Here is a 25,956-nt window from a genome sequence, read left to right as displayed (position 1 = left end):
CTTATTTACGCCACCAGTTGCTTATTTATTAGCTACTTGACTCTTGGCTCTGTCTCTTTATTGCAGTTGAGATGTCTTTTGACTTCTTGGGAATGTAATTCTATGACACAGACCCCTGATTTGAGTAATCCTTCAATTTTTTTCATCTTCTTTGATCTAGAAGAGCAGCATTCTGGGACTATTCTGCTAGCCCAAAAGCATATGGGGAGGAATGGGAGGACAAATTCATGTCAAATAGCTTGTTTACTTTGTTTGTTTGTTTTATACCATCTCCCACCTTCTGTTGAACGCATCTTTTAAATGTACCCCTATCCCTTGGCTGCGTAGCTGCCACGGTGCCTGAACAGCGGACAGTGACACTTGATGTGGATGTGAATAACCGCACTGACCGTTTGGAGTGGTGCAGTTGTTATTACCACGGCAATTTCTCCTTGAACGCTGCCTTTGAAATCAAGTTACACTGGATGGCAGTGACTGCAGCTGTTCTTTTTGAGATGGTAAGAGTCCTTGTATCCTGGGTTGCCACAGCAATGCCATTTGGGCCTTCATATCCCTTATACCACTGGGGACGTTGTTATGTGAAGCTGATGTTGGAAGTATTAGGGGGGAGAGAGATGGTGGGATGGATCTGCCATCGTTTCTGTAGGTAATTTTACTGACGGTCCTTGGCATTGCTGCATCTGATCAGCATTTCTCATGCGATCTGTAGTCCTTGTGTCTGCAGGATGGTGTTCTGCTTTCAGTGGCCTTGATTAGCGCTGTGCAGAGGTCAATACAGGCAGAGGTGGTATTTATGTGCCAATTAGGCAAACCTAAGTTTTTGGAAAGGAATTTGTTTTGTACCACACTCCTCCTCACCCCAAACCTCAACAATTTGAAATTCAGTGGAATTGCTTTTATGACAGGGCTTTTCCAGGCAATATGTTCTCCTCTGCAGCAGTGCCTTCTAGATTTTTATTTTTTTTTTTAGCTTCCTGAAAACATTTTGAATTGAAAATGGAAGCAGTTGTTGTCACCTTTTTTGTTTCATTTTTAGTTGTTTTTGTTTTTCCTTTTTTATCTTCTGTAAAACTCAAACTATCTAATGTCAGGTTTTACCCTACCCAGCCAAATAGCACTGGGAGGTTGTTTCTGCTTTTATTTAAAATCTATTGCACTGTTCCAGTAAAGCAGCAGTGCTTAGCCACTGATGATAAGTAGGCTGAATCAGTTCCTGAAAAATGTCCTATTTTAAAGTGCTTTCTGATTGATGTGGCACTTAAAAAAGGAAAGCCTGATGTCTTGTGCTTGTACTGCTTTGCTTACAAGGACGCTTGTGTGCCTGCCATGCAAAGCAAGCTGAGCCTGTGGAGAATTGAGCATGTCTGATCTATTCTTGGGGAATGAGTTGCTCCTATGCACGTAAGTGCCCTTCTTCAGTTTGACATATGTTGTATGATTCACTGTTTGAATCTTTTTCCCAGGTTCAGGGCTGGCATCGTAAAGCCACATCCTGTGGTTTCTTGCTAGTCCCAGTCTTGGAAGGCCCATTTGCGTTGCCCAGTTACTTGTACGGAGACCCACTTCGAGCTCAGTTGTTCATCCCGCTCAATGTTAGCTGCTTGTTGAAGGAGGGTAGCGAGCATTTGTTTGATGGTAAGAAATATTTGTTTCTTGGGTTTGCCCCTTGATGTGCTTTTCCTGCAAGTATATTTCCTGGCAGATATCTGACATGAAGAACCTCCTTTACCAGATGTGCATGAGCTGGAGGAAGGGCCTGTTTTTACATTTTAAGAGCCGTTCTCAGGAAAGTGGTACTCAAAGGAAGCTGTGCGGGCAGGCTAATCAGCGTGTAACAGTGTATGAAATTGCCAGCAAGAAGTTGGAAGGCACAGGAAAGGTTGCCTCCCCAGTGGTCAGTGTTGCCATAATGTTGCATAGCCTTCACTAGCCTGTAGCAAGTAGTTAGTTGTTCTGTTTGATATGATGTTATACTGTGAAAGTGCATTTTGCTGGTAGACACTGGCCAGAGCTGCTCTGCATTTGTACCCTGCATTTGTTTATTCTCCTCGGTGAGATTAGGTTTTCACAACCACCATCCTCTTTACTGTTGCTATGGTTACATTCGTGGTAAGAGTGTTTGCACATGAGATTAAGAGCTAGAAACTGCAATCTCCTTTTCTGCAATGTGACCTCGCCCTTCTGTGTGATGCTGTTGTGGTAAGTCTCAGGTGGGAGCTCAAAGATCAGAGAGCACTGTGAGAAGAAACAATCAGTAAAAGGATTAAAAAAAAGATTATTTTATTCATTTTCATTAACCCTTTAATTCTTTATTTTCATAACCCAATGTCCAGGTGTAGATGTAAAACAAAACAACAACAAGCAGTGACAAATCCACGTGCTGTGAGGTCACTGTAGCCTCACTGAAGCATTTTCAGTGCACTTTGTGGTGATGCACAGCACCCCATTTGCCTTCTTTGCCCCCTCCTGTGGAACTCCCATTAAGCTCCTTTCCTTCATCTCTAGAGATACAAAAGCTAATTTCAGGGATAAATCTGCTATTGGTATATATAAGACATATCTCTAAGAAGCAGGCATTCAAGGGACAGCTAGCAGAAAACAAGTCAAACTAAAAAATTGCTAGCAAATACAAAGTGCACTAAGGTGTTTTTGAAGAAAACAGGTTTTGAAAAAGAAAGAAATGAAGTGGCTTTACGAGGTAACTGTTATCTTTTGCTTCAGGCTTTGAACCAGAGACATACTGGGATCGTATGCACCTTCTCCAGGAAGCAATAGCATACAGGTATGTATGGAGCAGAATGACTGAAAGGTTCCTCTCTCCTTGGATAAGATAGGATGAGGATCTACGCTGAACTGTCACTCCTGGGTCACCTGGGCTCTATACAGTCTGCCTCTCTGCAGTCTGCTTGCCAGTTATTAGATTAAAATGTAACTAGACTGTCTGGAAGGGCCCCTGTAGGTACAGGAGACAGGCATATAGGGTTTCAGCCTGTCACCAGCAGACCATCTCTAGTCTTATGGAGGATGTTGGCTTTGAAAAGTGCCCTATTCTTCTAAGTTAGAAGCAGATAGACTGCAAATAGGACAGTTAATTTCTTCATGTGTGTTTGATGTAGTCTTGAACTAGATGATGCCCAATAACTGACAAAAGACTGGGATATGAGCTGTACACAGAAGGTTGAGCACAACGAAAAAGGAATTATGGCAAGCTTTCAGCACTGTCTAGCCTTAACCCACTGTGCTTGAACTGCCAGTTTGTTTCACAGTGTTGCTACCAGGGTCTTTTTCATGATAGAGAGACTGCATTTTGTAACGGAGTTTAGTTTGGAAGTATGAATTCATTAGCTTAGAAAGCAGGAGAGGAAGAAATATTCTCCAAATAGCAAAGAACTGTCAGGTGAGCTGCTCAAAGTTCTGTATGTAATGTTTTCCAGCGTGAACAAAATGATGTTACAGTTTGAGATATATCCAAGGAACATCTTTCTTGACTATTGCTCTTCCCCTGTTTTTGTGCAGCTGTTTCATTTTGCCAGAGACTGCTCAATACCCTCCCCAAGTGAGCTACAGGCTCTTGTTTCTGACCCCCATTAGGACAGTTGTGGAGTTACAAGTTTTCACATTGTACCTATCAGAGGCAGAGAACGTTTGGAAAGGCTCAGTTCTCTTTCTTCTTTCCTCCTCAAGAGGGGAAATGCTGTAAAACTTTCTTTTGTGCCCCTGCCTTTGGCTGAAGGAATTATAGCTGGAGTGGCTCTCGTTATTTTATTTTTTTTATTGCCTTGGTGTTTGTTTCTTCAGATTCGGATTTGTGCAAGATAAATACTCGGCTTCTGCATTCAACTTTCCAGCTGAGAACAAGCCCCAGTATATTCATGTCACAGGTGAGCAATACTTGGCAGGCGGCGGGGGTGAGGAGGAGGCTGTTATAAACAAAAGAACCATTTTACATGCACTTTGTGTTTTGTCAGTGACGTTTGTCCTCATTACGTCCCTAGTCAGAAGACAAGTAGCTGTATCAGCCAACACAAACCAGAAAACTGGCAAGATGGTATGAAAGCACAAAGTGTTGCTGCTAATGAATGGCACTGGTTTGAAATCTTGCTTTATGGTGTCCCTGAAACTTTATATGTCCAGGAGATGGAGAAATAATAAGTCAGTTTATTCCAACTGCAGTATAAACAAATGTGCATCCAGCATCTAGCAGCTGGTAGGGAAAGAGAATGGGAGAAGGCAGTGCTGTGCTCTTGAGCTTAAGGTCAGGCAATGGATCCACTTGCTCACGTAATTTTTCTTCATAAATGTTGGTTTTCTGTCAGCACTTTTAACTGAACTACATGCATAGCATATTACATTAAAATAACTACATCCAGAGGTGTTGCTGTGATATGAAGGCAATGATGAGAAAAGAGCATCTGGAAGATTACAGGAGAGAATGGGAATTGATGTAAGGTTAGAAAGATGGATCAGAGCATACCCCTTTGCTTCGTTCCCTTCTACCAAGAGAAAGGCAAGACTAAGTGCTCTTTCCCACTGCTGTAATTTGCAGGAAGAAATAGCATGTGAAAGGAAAAATATATTCCATTTTATCTTGCTAAAAGGCAATGGCAGGGAACTCAATCCATTTTCCTTTTCAGAACGTAGTATCAGCTACCAGTTATAGGGACTCAGGTCTGCTTAAGGCTAAAGTCCTGTCTGTTTCCTTCAGGGACGGTGTTTCTGCAGCTGCCATATTCAAAGCGGAAGTTTTCTTGTGGGCAGCAGCGACGCCGGCGCAACTCCACTAGCTCCACCAACCAGAACATGTTTTGTGAAGAGCGCATTGGCTACAACTGGGCCTACAACACCATGCTGACAAAAACGTGGCGGTCCAGTGCCACTGGGGACGAGAAATTTGCTGATCGGTTGCTGAAAGACTTTACAGATTTTTGCTGGAACAAAGACAGCCGGCTTGTGTTGTTCTGGACTGACTGCCTAGATAAGATGCACGCTAGTGCTCCGTGAAATAGGGTTGTATCTCTTAAGGAGACAGCTAGAAGCTTTACCTTGTGGCAAGGAAGTAGAGGGGGAGAATGACTGGAAAAGAGCCTCTCTGTTGGATTCATTTTGAGGCTCCAAGGGGACCTGATCAATATTGCTGTTGATATTCAACAGAATTTGATTAGGCCCTTGGAAAAAGAACCTGAGCTCTTGGCTTGCCAGTACCTATCACCTGACCTCAGCTTGGTATCAAGTAGCTGCTGTCTTTGATTGCCAAAACTTCCGTTAGAACAGGGAGAGTGCAAATGGTTTTCAAGGGCAGTTAGATTCAGCACCGTGTGGTGGTAGCAGCTTGTCATCACTGGAAATGATGGGTGCTGTTTGCATCTGCCGTGCCTGACAGCAGCCTCTATCTTTCCCTTTTGAGGTGTACCTGGTTGTATGAATATGTATGATAAAATGTGAAGAGATGCCTGTTAAGTTTCATACATGTAAATAAGTAAAAATACAGAAACCCAAGTGACCTGATGTTTTGTTGTAACTCTAGACAGCAGGAGAGAACTGGGGAGTAAAGGAGAACATCACCAAAAGGAAATACTGCTTCTTAAGTCCTGCATGATAATGAAATGCTCAGAGTCCGGTGGTGGGACTTCATCCTCTCCAGCGCAGGATGTAAAACGGTGTCACGCAGCAGGAGCAAGAAGCCAGTTACCAGCCTGCTAGGCTGGCATCGGAGCCAAAGGAGAATTCACAGGCAGCTGAGTGGAGGAAAAGGGGGGTTCAGATTTTTTTTTAAGATGTCTGTATGCAGCAAAATGCAGATGCCTGCACTCAAGTATGCAGTCTTTGCCTTTGCAAAGAAAGGTAGCATACATCCCGTGGAGCCAGATATTGAAATGTGAATTGGGGGTGGGTTTGGGACCTGTGGCTGGCAGCACGGTGCGTGGGTGGTGGTTGATTCCTGCTGCACAGTGGTTGCTGCTGGCTGTGCTCCTGGCTGTGCTCGCTGTAGCGGAGTCAGCAGAGGGCTGGCACATTCACACTGCTGTTCAGACCTGATTCAAGGAAAATCATGGCTGCTTCAGTTTTGGCTCATCTCACGGAATGACTCATCTGTTATTAGATGGGACCCACCTAGAAAAGATGGGTTTGAGTTGCATTCCTCTTTCAGTTCCTTTAAGTGTGTGAAAATTATCAGGGCACGTCTGAGCCCCATTAACATCTTAAAAATAAATAAATAAAAGGAAAAAGGAAAAAAGAGAAACCCTCCTGTAAACATATCTTGCTGCCCTCTATTCTACCCCCGCTTCCCCATGAACACGTAGCTGTGCGGGCAGCCGTGGGCTTGTCAAAGCGAGTGCTGTGGGGGAGAGGGAGGTGGAGGGGGAGACCGTGCCTGGGGCCCTCGAGGTCAGTGGGGTCCCGGAGGCTCTCCCCGTCCCAGGTGAGCCTCCAGCTGCCTGTGGGGGGGAGGCTGGCGGCAGGGGAGGCTCCTCGGGCCCGGCCGGCAGGTAGGGGCCCCGGTGCCTTGCAGCGGGAGGCACAGGCCGCCACTTGCTCCCCACCACCTCGGGAGGGCGCGGGGGTGGCCCTGCTCCTCGCCCTGCTCCTCGAGCTCGCAGGTACTTAACAGCTTTACCCCCCTGGCCCAGAGGATGGGGGCACGGGGGGGGCTTCGTGCCGGTCTCCTTTCCCTCAGGAAAACGGGGTGAAAGCAGCCTCGATGGTCGGAGTTAGGCTGTGCTTTGCTGCCTGGCCCTGTTTTGGAAAACACCCTGCTTTGTTTCCCTAGAATGGGTCCAGGCTTCAGCTGTAGCAGTTTGTGTTCCCCGTTCAGCAGCTTGGATGGGGGGAGCCGGATTTGAGAAGGGGGATCAGAGCAGGGACCTGGGGGCAGTGGAGAGCCAACAGCACCCCCAGCACCCCAGGGCCCCTGACAATAAGCAAGAGCTGAGCAGGCGCAGCCCAGAGTCTGGCTTCCTACAGCCCTCCTGTACTGGCGTCCGAGAGGGTTTTGTTGTTTTATTTCCATTGTGGATTTTTTTTTTTTTTAATGCAGACCATAGGAGCTAAAAATAAGAGATAATAGTTTTTATCTAACCACAGTTTTCTGCATTGCATAGAAAAGGTTTCCAGCAGGACGTCAGGATGAAGCGGTTCATGGCCATGTTAAGCAGGAACAAACACAAGGATCCCCCACCCACCAAGCTGCTGGATCTAGCGGGACAGCTTTGCCGGGACCTCCAGAGCTCATTCCCTAATCTGGAGAAGCTGGTTGGGGCCGTGATGAGATGCAAACAAAAGATGCATTTTCTCACTAACATCCATGTTGTCCGAGCTTGTGTGTTTGTTCACATCCGTAATGGGCAGCATGACACAGCCTGCAGGCTCCTGGAGGTAGGGATGTGTTCTTCCTAGCTTCATGGAAACAAAAAGCAGTGTCAGAAAAATAGGGTTTAGAACTGTTAGAATTGAACAGAGGTTCCCAATCTGCAGCGTGTGGAGCATTTTCAGCTGGTGTCCAGTAGTGGAAGGTGTTGCGTGTGGACGGGTTGATCTGAAACCCAGGGTAAGGCCTCTGCTACAGGCAGTTACTATTAAACAGTCGAGGGGAAGAAAGTAACTGGGTTGTAGTTTGTGAAAGCAGGATTTTGTTCTGACTACTGTGATAGAGGCTTGTAACATACCATTCCGATTTAGCGTTGCAGGGCAGAAGAGAAGGAGGAGCTGGTGCAACTTTGGCATGAGATTCACTACCATAGGGTTATGGAGAAACACCACAGAGATTTTCTGACACCACTGCAGAAATTTCGTTGCAGAAAGAGGTACCATGGCATAGGAGAAAGCAAAGTTTTTCTTCTCTGCTGTAATATTTATGTGCAGATAGTAGAGATTCAGAGGCTGCACATCTCAAAATGACTGCATCTGGGAGCTGGGTTTTTCCTGGGGTTTTGACCTCATGGGGCAATGTAAGAATATTTCCCTTGAATATGAATGAATCTTTTGGGGTCCTTCCTGGTCCTGTTTTCTCGTATGTACAGGAATCCTTATTTCCCTCTCTCTTGTGCACAGGAATCCTCCACCTATTTCCCTTTGTCCTGAGGGCTTGAAAAATCGAAACTATTCCAATGAAGTACGCCAGCAACTGTACAAATTTGCTGCAGAGGTGACAACAAATCCAAACAAGAAACAACGGGTAAGGATATGCTTCTTCCAGACAAGTGTCCTTGTCACAGAAAAACAGCATTCTGTGATCAGGGGTCTATGGCTGATTTCATTCTAGATCTGTTTTCAGAAGCCCAGTGGGGCTGGAATTCTCAATATTTGATCTTTCCCTAAAGGTTTACTTAAAAAAATTAGTAATAATAATAATAAAAATTAAAAATAGCAAATTAAGTTAATGCTAAGTAACTTTGCTTGCCTTGGACAAAAAAATTAGGGGATATAAGTTCTTTGCTGGGCTTTTTAGCAGGTCTAATCTTGTACTGACTGAACGTAGGCAGTGAAATATTGATCATTCAAAAGGGCTATATTATAGTGATATATAGTTCTGATTTGACTGGGTTGTAGCCTATACGCAATTGCATTTTGCTCACCAGAATATATTTTGTACTGATTTATCACATTAAGCTCATAGAATTTGAAGACAGAAAAAAAAAAAAAAGGCACTGTTAATGTATGCAGTTACCTACCTTATCTGAACAGGGACAGAGTTATAATTCAAGTGACCTGTGAATTTATTCACTAACCCTTGTTTGTTACTGTTTTGCAATGTAAAAGCTTTAGTCTTTAATGTCTGCTCCTGTGGTGCTCAATTATTCCAATACCCTTCTTACATGATGCAGGATGAGCTGGTGAATAGTTCTGCAATGTGAAGATAGTTTATTTCATACCCTTTTCACAAAGCAGCAACAACTTCTAAATTTTCATTAAAAAATATAAATATGAACTGGGAGCATAATGAGATTGACCTTCTAGGACTTAATAGTGCAGGTTATGATAATAACTTGTATGTTAATTTGCCAATACATTCTTCATTTATGTCATCTCATTATTTAACAAGTAGTTTAATACAGCACATTTTATTTCTGTGAATGTGTTGCAGATGTTTATGCTGCTCAGGGTTTGTGAAAACTACTTAATGTGGTAAATGCATTAATGTTTATGCCATTAGTGTCGTGCAAGTGATGTGAAGCTGTCATTCTGTAGAAAGAGCATACTTTGCTGAGGTTTTATGCAGTATGTTGCGTGTTTAAATATAGTAATATAAAATAACAGTAAATGGTTTCCTTTAACAAACAGATTGTCTAGGGGAACAGGGTGAAATCTGTTTTCCAGCAACTCTTTTGAGTTTATAAATCAGCCTCCTTAATGGCATCCACATAGACTTATTGGAGACCTAGAGAACAAATGTCTCCAGTGGGTTTGAAAGCTCTTTTGTCTGTCTGTCTTTGGAACTGAAGGGAAAGGTCTCGTTATTTGGATGTGGTTTGTTCCTTTTTTTTCTTGATTCCCCCCTACACCTGGGTTTGCAGGAGGGATTAGCTCAGGACATGAACCTGCAGCCAGCTCAGGTCTATAACTGGTTTGCAAATTATCGACGACGTCAAAAATCCCGCATCTGTCGTGAGGAAAAGCTTAACTACTTGTGCCCTGAGGGGACCTTGATGCACCATGCAAAGGATCAGCAGAGTAGAGGATCCTACACTCCACAAACTGCAGGTTTGTCTCTTCTTAATGGGCTTGGGATGTGGCCCAGAAAGCTGAAAAACAATTCTTAACTTCTTCAGGAAGAGAAGGATATTCCTTCTGCAGAAGCAGCATCTATATACTGAGGTATCAAGTGGCCACTGGAGAACTCTGCTTCAGTGGAATGCCTCATCTCTTGGCTCGAGGCTGTCACTCTGTAGGAGGAGCGAGCTTTGACAAGGCTTGCGCGAGGGCAGGTGAAAAGATATGCCATTCTCAGAAGGGGCAGCAAATGAAAGCAAATACATGTCAGGCAGTAGGTTTTAGCTCTCAGCCTCTGGGATCAGGACTTGAATTTGCAGATTGATCTGGGACCAAAATGATTGCACTCTGTGTATCGGTCACATTGTTGTTTTAGTGACTGACTAGCAATAATTCACAACTTGCTGTTTTGTCTTTGATCTCAGTGATCACTACTGTTAGCAGCATTTACTACTGTCTGTTGAAGAGGATGAAAGAGATGCTAGTGTGTTCATGTAATGATGTTGACACCTGCTTTTTTCTACATATAGCAGGGATCCAGTGCATCACAGCTGCAACACCTTGCCTTCTGCCTGCCTGGCCATTTTCACATTGTTTCTGTCTGTCTTGTAGCCTTCCCAATGCTGGATTGGATGCAGAGTGCCTTTCAAAGCCAACAAATACCAGTGGCTTAAAGGAACACAATAATAGCTCATAAACTTTTTCCCAGAACACAAAGGGGATTATTACAATACAAATAGGTCACTCTGAGCTGCAGTCCACTCCTGTAAAACCCAGTATTTCTGTGCCCCTTCACAAAAGTTTGACCAAACTTCAGTCATAGGGAAAAAGAGGGCCTTGCTGCATTTTGCAAATTAGACTGTTATTTAATTGCTTTTTGGAGTAACTGTTAGTGTTCCTTTGCCTGCCTGGCTTGTGTTTTTCAGGTGGATCTTATGTAGGCATTGGCTCTGAGCAGACAGAGATAAACGTCATGCCCTGTGACCCAGGGTGGGAGCAGGCAGCTACAGGCATGGATAAGTCTCCAGAAGGAATGTACTTAAAGATGCTGGAATCCAGGTGATGTATGAAAAAGTCTTTACAATAACAGTTCAGAGATGAAGCATCCCTTAAACTTTGTCATGGAACTGACTTCCATTTCAGTTCTCAGAGGACATTATTTAGGGAGTCTTGATGGGAATGGTCCATGCACAGTTTCAGGCAGGTGGAGCATCTCGTAGTTAATCTCCCACCTGCCAAGGGCAGGAGTCAAAGGTTGAGCTGGGGTGTCTCCACTCTTTGAAAAGCAAAATGTATGGCTAATGTGTTTCCTCCATTACTACAGCTTTATTCAGAGCAGTGCACTGTGCGAACCAAGGACAAGCAAGGCATTGACAACTCACATCACTGAACAACCTGTAGCTTTTTTCAGTGAGGCTGTGCTGGAACCAGGAACCTGCTTTAACTCTGCCGTCTTTCAGCCCAGAGAAGCAGCAAGCAGTATTGACGCTGGCCCCCAGCTGGATAACTTTGTGGTGTGCTCTTGTGGGTCCCTTATCTTCCCAGGTGAACATCTAGCCATGTGGCAGGCCCCTTCCAGCACCACAGGAGTCTCCAGCTCCATGTGGACCCCAAATGTAGAAGGTTAGTAAAAATTAACCCAGATTATGGCCCTTAAGAGTTTTTTCAGGCTTCTCTTCCCTTTGCTGGAAACATGCTTGTTCAATTACATGGCTTTCCCACATCATGACAAATGGCAGGAGGGCGTATCTTCAGCTCCCATAATAGCATAGGAAACCTGTTGATTTAAGGTGCTGAACCAGACATTCTTGCCTACTATCTTGCTAAGACTGTAACTCCTTCTTTAGATAGTGCTTTTCCAGCAAGGTGGACTCCTTTTAGCTTTTCCGTTGGAAGGGTCCCTTCAGGTGCTGTCTGCTCACCTTGTCAGTTCGCAGGCTTCTGGGTTTTTAAACCCCTGACAATTCTTCAGAGGCAAGTGCTGATTGCCTGAGCAGATGCTGGAAGCATGTTGCTCATCTTCAGCAACACTTTCTCACTTGCCTTTCTTCTTCCTGCTTTTCTCTCTCCCTCTCTGTTTCCTTCCTATCCTGTCTTGTTCAGCATTCCCACCATCTCTTTTCTTGTCCCTGTTCTTCAGAATGGCCTTGATACGATACATAACATGTGCTTTTGCTATAGGTCTACAGAGTGGAAGGTGCTGTGACTGCTATTCGCACAACCTCTGGTGAATGCACAGCAAAGAGGGGGGGACTAGCTGGGTCAGAGGTTGAGGTCATGTTATCTGTAATTGTCTTTAATACGAACATTTATTTCAGCAGGTGTAAGAGCTCCCTTAAGCAGAATCCCTCAAGGTGGTTTTATTGAGGCCAGTTCAGGAAGAATCATTCGGCAGTCAGATTTAGAGGTTGAAAGCTTCACCCTTAGAGAAGGACAGCTAGGGACCCTGGAGGCTATTCTTCCCCACAGGTAAAGGAGTGGAAAGCACGGGGCTTCTCAAAGGCAGGACTAACAATGATGTTGTGAATCTAGCCTTGTCCTGATTCCCCTATTAAAGAGGGCTGCAGAAAGTGTGGTAATGCATCTCATTCCAGGGGCCTGACTCTCTGCTTGTCCTCATCAGATTCTAAAGATATTTTTATCTGTGTGCTGGAAATGGGAAATGCTGCATAAATGTGTGTGTGTTTTACAGCGTGGTTAGTACAAAGGAGATTCAGGGCCAGCATCACAAACCCCTATCTTTAAAGCAGGTTTGGCATTTAAGCCATTTGCCTGTTTTTCTTTTTGGCAGAAAATCATAACTTATACTGATCTCTGCGAGAGCTGACCCTGCAGGCTGGGTTGGTAGGGCCTGTACTTAATCCTAAAATAGTTTTTTGTAGCTTCATAACCTCATGACAAGATTATTCCGTAGTGCAAGCTTTCCGAATTGGAAGGCAGAAAGACAGGCACTGTTCTGCCTTTTTGTTTTCCACCTGTACCGAATGTTTCAGACAGCAGGTTTTCTCTGGGACTTGAGATAAATTCACAGAACGCAAAACAACAAAAATCCGTGCCATCTTCCATGTGTTACACAACTTCCATAATGTTACATAAAAATAAACACTGCAAAACAGACATTATAAAGTTCCTTTAATCTGCTGATCTGCAAGACAGATCAGGAGTAGTAGTACCATTTTGTAACCCTTCTGCTTGACCCTGTCCAGCATTTGTGTTAGCATGACCCTGTCAATAATGTGTCAAAGAGGTAGGCAGAAGAAGCAGTTTTATTCCAGCTTTGCAGATGAGGAAGCAGAGGCAGGGAGAGGCTTTGTGGCTTGTCAAAGCAACAAGGGAAGGCAGTGATTCACTGGAGATAGAGATCAGTAGATTTTTTTGCCTCCCAGTTAGTTCCCTGCTGTAAACATTTCTGCCTTTTACCTCTGTTTCCCAGTTGGCTTGGTGCCTACAGTTGTTCACATTCATGTCAGACTCCCTCCTCAGAATTGCTGGGGTGAACCCAGGTCTAGGTATTGTGAGCCCACCTCAGCCTGTGTTTTGGGATTTGCAGTTTTAAACTGTGGCTAAGGATTATGAAAGATGAGTGAGGAATTGCTGGCAATATTTTGGCTGGATGTAAAATTGCATGTTCTGACTCTAGAGTGAGCTCATGTTTATTTTTAAAGTATGTTCCACCACTAGAAGAAATCTATGGTGAATGTCTCCTTGTTGGGTATGTCAGTTGTGCCAGGAATCCATAACACCCTTTATCATATTCCTGGCAGGGGCAGGACTTGCTGCTTCATCAACACCTTCTGGTGAGGATACAGTTATTTGAACTCTGTAGACCCTACTTAGTTTAGTGGCCTGGTCCATCTCCCCTCAGAACCTTGAACTCCCCAAAATACCATGCATGCTATGGACCTTAAATCTTTTCAGGAGTGAGTGAGGCTTAGGCTGCAATCTCACCCGGGCCTTTTTGCAATTTCTCTCTAGAGAGCCAGCAGACCTTGGGTGGGAAGTCTTGGGTGAGATCACTGTGCAGTGATGGGCAATGAGTGAGGATCACCTCTGTTATCAGGCAGTGCCCTCTAACAGGCTTACTGGATTAAAGAGGAGTATTGTGTCACCCGAGTCATCTTTAGCAGCAACGTTGCAATGAGCATCACTCATCTGGGGACTTAAGAAGGAGTCAACAGCTTAATCTGTGAGGCAGATGAGTGGTATTATCCTAGAAAGACAGGGCAGTGAAACTACCCATGCTTTGGTGATAAAAGTAAAGCTGAGAGAAGGAAATTATTTATCCAGGGTCACCCATCTGGAGTGGACTTCTGCTGTGATAGTCGCTTCCTGTATCAGTCTGCTTTGTAGGTGCCAGGGTGGAGCTGCAAGTCAGCCAAAGGAACCTTGATCTGCATGTCTCGTTTTAAAGGTGCTCACCTGGAAAGGACTTGCCTTGAAAGCTTATTAGACCAATTTTGGTTTATTTCTTTTATGGGCTTTTTCCAGTTGGTCCTACGCACTTGGGCTGTATCCAAACCTCTCACGCTCCACAGGGCTGTGAGGTGGGAGTGTGAGGGGGAGCCAGGCTGGGAGCTGACTGTCTCCATCTGCTCCTGCTGCCTGACAGGAGGGTGTGATCCAGCTAGTGAACTGGAGGGCCCTGTGGGGCACCAAACAGATGCTCGCCTCTACAGATAGTGTTGTTTTATCCTCTTCATTCTTCTGGTTGGGACAGGTAGAATGTAGCCTGGCTAATGGTTCGTGCAGAATATGGCTCTCCTGTGCCTCACATTTCAAGCAGAAAAGCACACTGAACTCTATAGAGCAAGACAGACTGCGTTTATGAGCCATCTTATTGATTTAGAAAATACCAGTGCTGGGATGTTTGTTGCAGCTTACCAAATCTTCCTGTGCTTTGCAATGCCAGCTCAGTACAGTAGGAATCTCCTGCCATTAGGCTTGCGCCCCAGATAACCCCATGCGCGTGACACTGGCAGGCAGCAAGTTTCAAATGTGCAAAAGGAGGCTACTTTTTGGCATGTTGCTTAATTAAATCACAGAATTTGTTGCTAAGGGTGTTGTGCATGTCAAAGTGTAAGTGGGCAATGATAAAGGATGAGAGGAATTTGTGGGGGTAGGGGCTGAGTCTGTTTGTCATTAGTAAATGTAATTGCATGAATGCAGCCTCCAGCAGAGGAATCCCGAGACTGATTGCTGAAACCTGGAGGGGATCCCAAGGAAGGGCAACTTGACAAGAAACAGCCCTGTTCCTTGTACTTTTTTCCCAAGTTCTATTAGTTGATTCCTTTGGTTTGGGCTTGTATGGCTGTTCATACCCTGGAGTATTCCTGGCAGTGGTATGGGCAGTGTTGTTGGAGTACAGATATGGAGTTGGTGACGAAGGGCATCCCATCATCGAGTACCCAGTGTCTCCTACTTGGCGCAGTGCCTGCAGACTCTTTTCAGACGTTGGCAGAGCCCCTGGGGATGTGTGGATGGGGAAGCCATGTCCCCAGACTGTCGGCTGATGGCCTTGAAAAGCTATAGTAGAATTACAGCTAATGTTGTGGCTATGTCTAAAGCTACCTTTGGATGTTTTGACTCTGAGGACCTCTGTGTTTTTAAAATATGTTCCAGGAGAAAGACATTTTGGTAGACATCTCTCTGTTTATGCAGAGTGTTCTAGGGGCATAAGGCAAGTTGCAAATGGAGATGTCAGTCCTGTATACTGCTCCTGGTCAGGCTAGTCCTCCCATTGCACAATCTGTTTTTTCAGTCTGTGACAATCTGAAGAAATGACACAGGTTTGTAGTCAACAGAACTCATTATCTTTTCAATGAATAGTCTTGTCAGCAGCCCCTCTTATCCTGCTGCCAGACTGCAGTAAGTGGTAAGTAGGGCATAAATACAAATGCATTTGTAAATCATCTTTTTTTCTTACAGTTCCCATCAGACTGTGGCTGGCAAGCCTCAGTGCCCACCTGTTTCTGCACCCTGCATGGAAGAAAGCCAAGCCATGGGACAAGGCCAGGTAAGAGAACGCACCTACGTTCAGAGAAGGGAGCTCAGCCACACACACCTTCCTGCTGTAGCATTCTCGCAGGAGATGTGAAATCTCACATCATATATTGTATGAAACGTACATGATCTAAGCACATCTTTGGAATCAGTAAGCTTGGCATTCTCTGAGTACCATCCAGCAGATGCTGGGATGCTAGGAGAAGAGGTTTTTTTTTTGCTTTTGCCACTTGAATTGCTTATCAGACCTTGATTTGTACTAAACACGTCATTGCAATGATGGCCAAATCAACCTTTGTAGATCCAAAGTATCATTTAAATTCTGAGCAACGGAGGGTTCACCTAGCACTGTGAATTCAAACTATGCCTTCTTTTGGTGCTTTTAAGGCAGCAGAGAATAGAAACTAGAATTGTTCTGCTTTCAAGGGAATGGGAGCACATCTATGAATTAACTGTTACTCAGGAAAGCCCTATCTAAACTGTAGCTTAAGCTATTCATAAAGTTTATTTTTTGGCTTCAAATCTATTGGTCTACCAATGAGTTAGCATCCGTTTCTGTTTCTCCTGCAATGTCAGCTGCTGGAGAAAACCTTGTTGAAAGAGATTTTGAAAAGCAGGAGACCATCTCTTCTGGCCTCATTATGGGAAGCGGCTGCAGCTCTCAGGGCAGTAACAGAACCTCTTTTGAGCCTTTGAAAGCATCAATATAAAGATCCATATCTTGGAAAGTGGCCTTTTTACCAGCCATAATGGGAGCCAGATGAGTAGGAAAGCTTTGGGCATTAATAATGAATGAGCCTTTTCTAAGATTTCCGGAGTATGCAGTCTCTGTAGCTAGTGTTTTCCTCTTGCTATTTTGGATTTAGGCACTGATTTTGTGATTGCATAGAAACATGACACTAGGTGTAATATGGTATGGGAAACAAGATACCATGTGATGCCTGCAGATGTCAGAAAGCAACATCTTCAAACCTTTGTAATAGTTATTCAGTTCAGGAATTCAGAAGAGCAATTTTTTTTTTTTTGCAAATTTTAATGTGTGCTGTAGGAAAAGGAGGAGCTTGAATGGGTAAATGTTTTTATGGCATTCCACAGGCTTCCTGGATGCTCTGTTTCTTACAGGATCACCCAAGGATGCATTCCCTGGGCTTGTTGCAGGGATATACAACATGTGGTTTCCATGTCTGAACCACAGCTGTGCAAATGTACGCTCCCTGTGCCACACATGACTTTCAATTTGTTCTTTGTGGGTCATATATTCCATCAAAATTAAAAGGACAGTAAAACAAAACAACTACAAAAACCAGTTAACAGATTTTGGAGATGTTCCTTTCCCTTCATGAATAGAACTCCCTTGTCCAGGTGATCATTCCCTTCTTAATTAGTTCATCCTGTTTTTGCCCTCCATTGTTTACTTGCTTTTATAGAAACCAATGTCTTGGGCAGAAGGAAGGCAGTTGCTTTTCTCTGAATTACGAAGGGTCGAATTGCACACAGATTGTGCTCGCCATTTTTACACCCATGTCCTGTACAGATGGATTACTCCGCCTCACTTCACGCACACAGCCTTCACTACTGACATTCCTTCCCCTCTCACAGTCTTGTGCCACTGTACATCTGCCCTAAAGAGCAATTCCACAGTGAGCAACTGCATCGTTAAAGTTCGTATGTGGTGAAGCTTTCATTCCTCTCCCGTGTCTTTCAGGTGCTGGAGGATCCAGTTGGTGACCCATTAGCCGATGATACGTTCTGGGCAGCACAGCTGCTCTTTGAATTCTCAGCTGGGGGACAAATGTGACCTGTCTACAGCGATGCTCAATGTGGTCTGCACTTCTCCAGGAAACACCCTATTCTTTCCTGTTTTTCTCTCATTAATTTTTTAAAATGAATGAAGAGTTTGACATGGAGTTGAGGAACAGAAAGAATGAGGTAGATGGATGAAGGCCTTTTCTAATAGTTATGCAGTTGGTTTTAGTTTTATGAAGAATTTTGCAAAGAATATAAGAAACCAAAGGTACATTGTGGATTGTAGGTTTTCACTAGAGCAGTCTGAATTTGCTCTGTGAACGTTAAAATATCAAGTCACTGATTCTGTGTTAGTTGCATAGTTCTACCTATAGCACTGGTCAGATAAGAGTCCTTCATTACACCATGCAGGCATATGAAACTCTACTCAGAAGGAATAAAATCTTAGTTACATTGCCTAACAGGTGGATATTGGATACGAGATAAAGGTTATCTCAGGCATGGAAAATAAGGACTCAGCTAAGTGCTGGTAAAGCACTGCTGTTACTCATCTCTGCACTTCTGTTGTGCTGCTGGGCATCACTTTGAAATGTTCCATGCTCTATAGTGCTGTAGGAGACACAGACTGGAGCATGGCAGAAATTACAGTGCTAGAGTTGCTGTTCTTGCAGGACTGGAAGGGGGGCATACAAGTGCATTGGTAGCTAACGCTGCCTGCATCTGATTGCCTGCAAAAGGCGGATAAATGGTGGGAGCCTCTTGATCCGTTTCAGTTCCCAGATCTGGATGGGCTGAAATTGCACAGGCAATTGTGTCACCCTTCAGGTGGTCTGCGGCAGTGTGACGCTCAGCAGCAGCAGGTGAGCGCATCCTATTCGCCCTGCAACGCAGTGTGAGCTGCACGAGGTGTCTTTGAGCAGGGGCTAAAGCTGTATTTGGCTGAAGGCTACTTACTCCACAGGGGTAGGCAGTTCCAAGTGTGACCCACCTGGAGAATGTGCACAATTCTGTGCTTTTTGCCCAGTGCTTTTCCGTGTTTAACCCAGCCTGAAGGCCTCCTGTCGCACTCACTGCCTTGTGCTGCTCACAGATCAGGAGCCCTGTTCCTTTTCTTTCACTTTCAGACTAAGAAGTAGAATTGTGTATGAATAGCAAAGCAGGCTTTTGATGCAGGTTTAGAATTTCTGCTGTAAGTCATCAGGCAGTCTTTTTGGTACTTTCTGTAACTATTACTGGTATTTTTTAAATAGCAAGGTATTGTGAAAGGGGTAATCTTTGTCAAATCTACTGCTCTGAGATGAACAAAGTAGATGTCTCCAGAACTGTTTGTAATAGTTGTCAAATAAAGGTTATGAATGACTCTTTCTCAAGGGTTCATCTTCAAGGTCAGAGTATGAGGTAGATAGATCATTCACACACGGTATTTCTTAAACCCCCCAGCACTCGGGCTGCGACCCTGATATTCCAGAGCTCCTTTCTCTGGATCTGGCTTTAAATGCCCTTTTCCTGGTGGATGCTTGTGCTCAGAACACTGGTGAGGGGAATGCTTATGTGTACGTTCACACTTTTGTCTCCTTAAACAATGGGGCTTTGCGCGAGCCGGGGCTGGCACGCGGGGCGGAAAGGCTGGGCGACCTCAACCTGTGAGGGCTGTGCTGTCCCTGCCCTGCCAGCCTCGCTGGGCTGCCTCCATTTTAACGCTCTGTCCCTCGCCACCCCTCCCCTGCCCTGCAGCAGGGCCTCCCGGCTCCGCCGCCGCTCCCCGGCCGCTTGCGCCAAGCCGGGGCTCGCTGAGGCGCCCTGAGCCCGCCGCGCTGCTCCCGCCGCCATGGCGGCCGCGGGCCGGCTTCCCGCTTCCTCCCCATTGGCCGCCCTGCCCGCCGCGCCCGTAGCAACAGCGACAAATTTATCTCCCCGCCTCCTGATTGGCTGCCGCCTCCCGCCGAGCCATAGCAACAGCGGAGCGGGCGCGCGGCGACCGTTGGCGGCCGGGGCGGGGCAGGGGGCGGCAGTGAGCGAGGCCGACCCGGCTGAGGGGACGGCGGGGGCGAGGCCGGGGCTGCTGAGGGGAGGCCGGAGGTGCTGGCGCCATCCCAGCCCCGCCGAGTAAAATCCGTCCCCTAGGGCTTGGCGCTGCGGTGGGCGAGAGTTGCGGCTTCTCTGCTTGCCTGTGGTTGAAAGAGTAAGGCGCGGCCGTGCGCCAAGCAGCGAGGTGTGCCGAGGGAGCCCCCGTGAGCAGCCCTCACACGGGATCCTGACAGACTTTTGTGTGAGGTGCCGCATAAGGTACTTTGTTTCTCCCCGTTAATGACAGGGCACGTCACTGCCGTTATTATGACTGAGCTAGTCATTCGCGTATGAGAATACATGCGGATGAAAGCCTGTGTTTTGTGCTTCCCTGCTGTTGAAGATTGATACATTCAAGTACAGGAGCGATGCTACTCCGTATTTGAAAGCAAATTAAAATACATCTCCTTTTGAGACGTATTTTCATTTGCTTTCAAATACGTAGTGCTGTTGCCTGTCAGGAAGATGATGCAGATTAGATGAACACTTCTCCACCTGTGCAGAAACTTCAGACACCTGTCACAATTTAGTAGTTCGTTTTCTAAAGAAACAGCCCATGCTAGGGAATGCAGATGTTTTGGGTTTGGAGATAACTGACCTTTGTTTTACTGCCTTACCAATATCTCTGTCCTTAGGCCTTAGTTTCTAAATAGTTCAAGACCACAGGCGTTTTGACTGTTTAGTTTTAAAGAGGTGTCACTCTAGCACCATTCCGAAGAAGTGCTAGAACAAGTATCCTCACCAAGCTTACCTCTGAGCCGGGCTTTGCAGCTGAAACAGAATAACAGCTTTTTCTCATACTTCATTTAATGAGTTTCATTTCCAGATTTGGCACTGTTGCTCTCTGGAGGACAATTGAATTTTCTAGGTCATTTCCCAGATGAAATAACTTATTACTTCTTTGTAAACTTATATTAGATGAGTCAAAGTTTGATATGTGAAATCCAGCAAATTAAAAGTATTTCTTTAAGAGATGTAAAGCTGAGTGGATGAAGTACGGTGTATTCTAGCCCACCAACATCTTTGCCACATACCACCTGGGTATAGAATCTGCACAGAACACTTTTGAGGAGTTAGCTGCGTTTGGATGAGAATTTGCCACCTGTACCTGCAGGCGATCTCACAGAATCTGACCAAGCAGAGTTACAGGCAGCTGAGCAGAGTTCAGAGGTAGGCTGCTGCTTCCCTGCCCGTCAGCAAGCACAGGCTGGCTGTATAGCCTTGTGGCAGAGGAATCTGCTGAGCACTGGTGCCACTTAGCATCTGGCCTCCTCTGCCTCTGGGGCTGGGTGGAGTTGGTCCTTTGAGGGACAGCAGGGTTCTTCACATTGTATTTACACTGTGCCATCATTTGAATTGTTCGGTTTGTGTATTACCTTGCTCTTATTTCCTAGTTGTGATCTGTATCCCCATCATGATCCAGATTGCCTATTCTGCCATATGTAGCAAGCTCTGGATGTGTTTATGTTGTTCTTCTGTGGAGCTGTAATTAGAAGTACTCTGAGCATGTGACTGACCTTCCCTGAACTGAATGTGCTGTACCTGCTGTTGTCATTCCTCCTCCTCCTCAACATGGCATGCCCTAGCAAAGAAAGGAGCTTGCCCTAGATAGAAAAAGCAAAGATATTTTTAATTTCAAAATTCATAAAAGGGCCCAAAGAACAGTGCTCACATGAGCTAATTGGTCACAGAAGGGGGATGGAGATCTGGGAGCATTTTCAGAAGTTCTGTTAATCAGCTGCCTCAGAGGTGAGGACACCATCCCAGCGGGCAGCTTTCCTCTTGGCACTTTGGTGGATGGGCCCTAAGCCTGGTGAGGTCAGACTGAGCTGATGCCTGTCAGCAGTTCTGAGCTACAAGTGTGGTATAGAAGTGGCAGCACAGAGGACCTGCGTGGCAGCTGCCTGTGAATGACTTCTCTGAACTAATCCACTACAGTGCTAATGAGGATTAATGACATGAGCAGTAGTTTTCCCTGTTCTCATCCCCCTTGACAGCCCCTGCCTGCTCTCATAGTTACTGAATGGGCTCATCTGAGGTCCACAAATGCCAGGAGAGACAACTCCAAGGCCAGTAATTTCAGGAACTCTCTTCTGGGTGCCTGCCTCAACTTGCTTAGGGCCTCGTTTTCAGACAAAGTGAGCAATTATGCAGAGGCTCAAGTAGGGCACCCAGAATAAGAGGCCACTTTTGCAAATGTTGGCAAAGGCATTATGTTTTATCTCTGCACTTCATTAGTCTTATCCCCAAAGTCTTTCGTGTTATGTTCTGCAGTGAAAGGTCATTGTTTCAGATCAATCATTTTCAGTAGGATTTAATCCATTTTTATGTCAAGATAATCCATTTTGGTAAAGTTCGAAGTAGAGTAAAAATTCATTTATCAAGGAAGATCTGGGCTTATTTTTGAAATGGGTTTGCTGATGCTGAATCTTTGAATTGCGTATGATGAGGTCTTGGGGGTGGTTCCAGAAGTGATGGACATCTGAATTCTGATCTTATCTCTGTGTTGCAAATGATCAGCACCTCTGAAAAGCCCAGGGATTTAGCAGGATTTTTATTTATTTATTTATTTTTGACTTTCAGCATTTACTTAGTATGGGTGCCTTTTTATCTTTCAAGTAGGGCCTTCTTTTTCGTATGGTGCTGTGGTGAAGGCTTCTGATAAGCAGGCTTTTTCATGTTTCCCTGTTTATGCTTGTAAATTCTGCTTACTTCCCTTTACGTAAAGGACAAAAATACATTCTTGTATCTGCATAGGACCGGCAAAAACCGTAGTCTGAAACAGCTCATGAAGAGTTAAAGCTGCTTTCAGTTAGCTCCTGTGTTCTTGCCACTTACAGAAACCCCCACAACTGAGCATGCTTCAGCCTCCTGTGCATATCCCTGAATCATTCTGGCAAGTAAAAACACTGCCATAATCTTTTATTCAGACATAGTGCTCATTCTTCACTGGACTCTGAAATGAGCAAATGCTTGGAAATAGCACATTTTGCCAAAGAGTTCTGAGGATTTATCAATTCATGTCTGCACAGGGCATGCAGAACATGCAAAAAGTGACTGAGTATGAATGCTGAGTGATACTAAAGACACTATCAAAAAACAGGTTTGGGTTAACCTCTCTCTCCCTTGATGGCATGAGAGTTTCACAGGTTTTGTACAAATTGCTGCTCTTTTGTTTTAGGGCTCTCCTGTTGGTGAATAGATGCATAATATACGACAATTCACAACATGAAGCCCATTGCTTCTGAGCAGCACTGAGGCAGCGTAATCTTTCTCCCTTCATTCTAGCTTTTACCTTTGAGTTATGAGGTAGGTTCTGTGAGAATGATTGAAGATTAATACGAAATTGAAATATGACAAGTAGTAGAATATTTTTACACACACTGTGACAGCCTAGAGGGTTCTGTTGCTTGTTAAACTGTGGTGTATGGTTTGGCCAGAAATATATCACTGAAATTATAGTCTCTTGTGGTTTGGGAAAGAATCATCACACTTCAGCTACACCCACTCCTATCTTCTGCTCTGATCTTGTCATTGGTTACAACACCTTCCCTCCCTGATGTGCACTTATCTCACTTCATTGCGGGGATGTGCTGCCAGGCTTCTAACAATAAAAAATATGGATAGTCCTGAGCCTGTGAAACAATCTGTCCTTACAGCACTATTTGAACATCGTGCCCCCATGTAAGTGCCAGTCCCACCATTTCGAAGATCAGATGCTCACAGATTCTCCATCTTTGTCTACCATCCCCATCTCTACTGCTTTTATTGTGATGTGGAAACCGGTTAAACTCCCACTTCAGTTTGTGGTTGCCTCTGCTCTCTCAGTTTTTCAGTGTCTTGTCCCCAAGGCTGCATCATTTAGCAGTTCACTAAATAAAACATTCCCATGCTGCAGAAGAAGAGAGGGGAGATGACTTGCTGCAGGAACGAGGTGGATGTTAGTGGCAGTACCACTGCTTTAGTTCCATGTGTCTCAGGAAGAATGCATGCAGCAAAAGGCGTGCTCCCCCCTGCAGCTCAGCAACTGAAGGGGGAGGCTTTGGGCAGCGGTGTAGGGCCGGGAAGACTCTGGTATGCTGTCTAGTCGTTCCCCCATCACATTTCCTTTCCATCAGCGTGCCCTGTAGCTCAGTCCCCTCAGCTAAGCATCAGCCCTGGGAGACTCCCTCCGAGATGGCTTGGCTGTCCCCGGTGCCCCTGCGTGGAGCCGCGCAGTGAACTGGAACGGCATTTCAGCAGGGAGCTATTTGCGGAACGTCGGTGCTGCCCAATACGCCTGTGGAGCGGAGCCACTGCCTTAGGTCATGGTGCAGTTTGCAGTGCCATAAGTTTCTCCATCTACAAATTGTTGCAGGGTGTGGTCACTGTGCCAACGGCAGCTCTAAATCCTGCCTCGTGGGAGCGGTGTTCCTGAGCTCGGCCGGGATCGCGGGGCTCTGCAACGCAATGCCTGGTGCCTGGCATCTGAGCTTAGCAGGGGAAACAGAGCTGGGCAGTGTTTGGCGCTGCATTCAGCACTCCAGTAAAAGGACTGCTGACATTTCCATTTCTATTTGTTTTTTGTAACCCAGTTTACAAATACCGTAGCAGAAATAAAATAGCAGAATTAAAGCTCTTTGCCTGAGCTCTAATTTGTTTGCATTTGTACCTTTGTAGGTCCTGGGAGCCACTGCTGCAGCTGGAGATCAGAGCACTAGACGCTGTCCACACAGGAGAATATAGGTACTCTCCCCCACACCTTGTATGTCTGAAATGCAATCTCATCACTTGCTTTAGGTTAAGGTCAGGCTCTAGGGATGCTACATACAAGGTTGCCTTATTTTAGCACTTTGCCTTGCAAGTGCTGGATTTAGACATGTGTAAGATTTTAGAGCAGTGATGTTACAAATCACCTTGTGGATTCCATATTAAGAGGTTTTGAGATGCTGTAGACTGAGAAATAGCCATTATACAGAAGCTTCAATTCAAAAAAAAATTATTTTGTGCATGTGTGAATATGTCCACGTATGTTTGGTGGATTAATGCACATTTTTCGACTCAGTGGGTGAATAACTGGTTTTAAAAATACTTGTGATCTGTTTCCCTTGGGAATCTGAAACTGCTGCACCAGACTCGGTTTTGTAGACCCTACAAATTTTCAGAGCTGTTGCAACACTTCGTGGGCTGACTAATCTCTGCTAAGGAGTTACTCTGAACTGCAGAGTTTCCAAATTGGAGAACTGGACTGGGGGTTTTGAATTGGCCCATCTTTTGCTATTCTTACATGTGTCATTTTAAAATCTGTATTTTGACTTTGAATCATATCTTTTCAAGAACATGCTCCTGATTGCTTTAGATAAAAGACCTTTATACTTCCGTAAATCCAGTGTTTTGCATTCAAATTAAAAGTGTTGCATCCATTCTGATAATGAATTGTGTTGATATGTGGGATCTCTTCAGTTAAGGTTCTATATATCTCTGCCTTCTCTTAGAAAATGTACAAATAAAATTAAGTTAGGAAAAAGGCACCATTCAGCTTGCATTGTGTGTACGTACAGCCGTGTACTTCACAATACTGTAGGAGCTGTTCCCTCAATGTTCTGGCAATCAGTTCACAATCTCACGCGTGCCTTTTATCTTTGTATTTCAATAGCTAACATTTATTCTTATTTTTATCAATATTTATTAATCTACTTAAAAATAAGCAACAGGCTTTCTTTGAAACATTCCTCCGGTCCCTTTTAATACCTTACTGTAGCATTTATCTTAAGTGACGTTGACCCTCGGCTGTTTCAAGCTACCCTAAGCACGGGCAGAGTTAGGGCTGACCCTGGCGCCACTCTGCTGCAGCAGCACCGAGGCTAAGCGGAGAGCAGCAGTGGCGGTAGCGGGACCAGGCGCTGCCCCTGCCGCCACGCGCTCTGTCCTCGTGTGGGGCTGACAGCAGCGAACCCAAACGTGCGTGGGTGCTGCGGCGCGGGGTTCCGGCTGGGTCAGTGCTGCAGCACGCCCGCTGCAGCCCGCGGGCCGAGCGCCGGTACAACACGCGCTGAAACCCCGCACCCAGTCCCGCAGCGCACCAGCAGTAGCAGCAGCAGCAGGGCGGGACGCGCCCGCTCCCTGCAGGCAGCCCCCGCGCGCTCACGGCGCGCGCCGCCGCCTTCCCGCGGCTGGGCTGGGCTGGGCGCTTGCTTGCTGCCGCTCCTGCTCCTGCCCCCTCCCATCGCGGCGGGCGGCAACCCCGCGCCGGCTCCGCAGTGCCCGCGCCCAGCGCCCACCTCCACCTTTGCAGCAGTAAAATGCAGCACTCGCACCGCGCATGCGCCCTCCTCCCCGCCGCCCCTCCCTAGCCGGCGCCCCGGGGTAGCTATTTATAGCAAGTGACGTCACCTAGAAATAGAACGCGGGGGAGCCGGCGCCCCCCTCCCCTCCCCTGCAGTCCCCCTCGGCTCC

The 25,956-nt window shown here is 45.6% G+C and overlaps 2 protein-coding genes across 12 annotated transcripts in view; both read left to right on the top strand.

Moving 5' to 3' along the window:
• DEPDC5 (DEP domain containing 5, GATOR1 subcomplex subunit) overlaps positions 1-5,505 on the top strand; it is a 47,769-nt gene extending 42,264 nt beyond the window's left edge. For all 10 annotated transcript variants that reach the window (XM_084538612.1, XM_084538606.1, XM_084538610.1 and 7 more), the window contains 5 exons: positions 328-497; positions 1,464-1,635; positions 2,722-2,782; positions 3,799-3,881; positions 4,706-5,505. In XM_084538612.1, coding sequence (XP_084394738.1) covers positions 328-497; positions 1,464-1,635; positions 2,722-2,782; positions 3,799-3,881; positions 4,706-5,001 — 782 coding nt within the window. In that variant the 3' untranslated portion in view covers positions 5,002-5,505. The remainder of the gene's footprint in view (positions 1-327; positions 498-1,463; positions 1,636-2,721; positions 2,783-3,798; positions 3,882-4,705) is intronic.
• Positions 5,506-5,649: 144 nt separating this feature from the next.
• On the top strand, positions 5,650-18,814 carry ANHX (anomalous homeobox). 2 transcript variants are annotated; one of them, XM_084538639.1, is made up of 9 exons: positions 5,650-6,599; positions 7,084-7,374; positions 7,678-7,802; positions 8,050-8,173; positions 9,513-9,699; positions 10,635-10,767; positions 11,033-11,331; positions 15,634-15,721; positions 17,414-18,814. In XM_084538639.1, the coding sequence occupies exons 2-9, from the start codon at positions 7,126-7,128 to the stop codon at positions 17,442-17,444; spliced, it is 1,236 nt and encodes a 411-aa protein (XP_084394765.1). In that variant the 5' UTR covers positions 5,650-6,599; positions 7,084-7,125; the 3' UTR covers positions 17,445-18,814. The 2 variants fall into 2 exon arrangements, with proteins under 2 accessions (XP_084394765.1, XP_084394764.1); XM_084538638.1 differs by adding an exon at positions 12,030-12,177 and having other exon boundaries at positions 5,650-7,374.
• The last annotated feature ends 7,142 nt before the right edge of the window (positions 18,815-25,956 follow it).

This window comes from Aythya ferina (genome assembly GCF_964211825.1).
Source record: "Aythya ferina genome assembly, chromosome: 17".
Classification (NCBI taxonomy): Eukaryota; Metazoa; Chordata; class Aves; order Anseriformes; family Anatidae; genus Aythya; species Aythya ferina.
The sequence above is the reverse complement of the archived record's forward strand: the minus strand, read 5'-3'. Positions and strand labels throughout refer to the sequence as shown.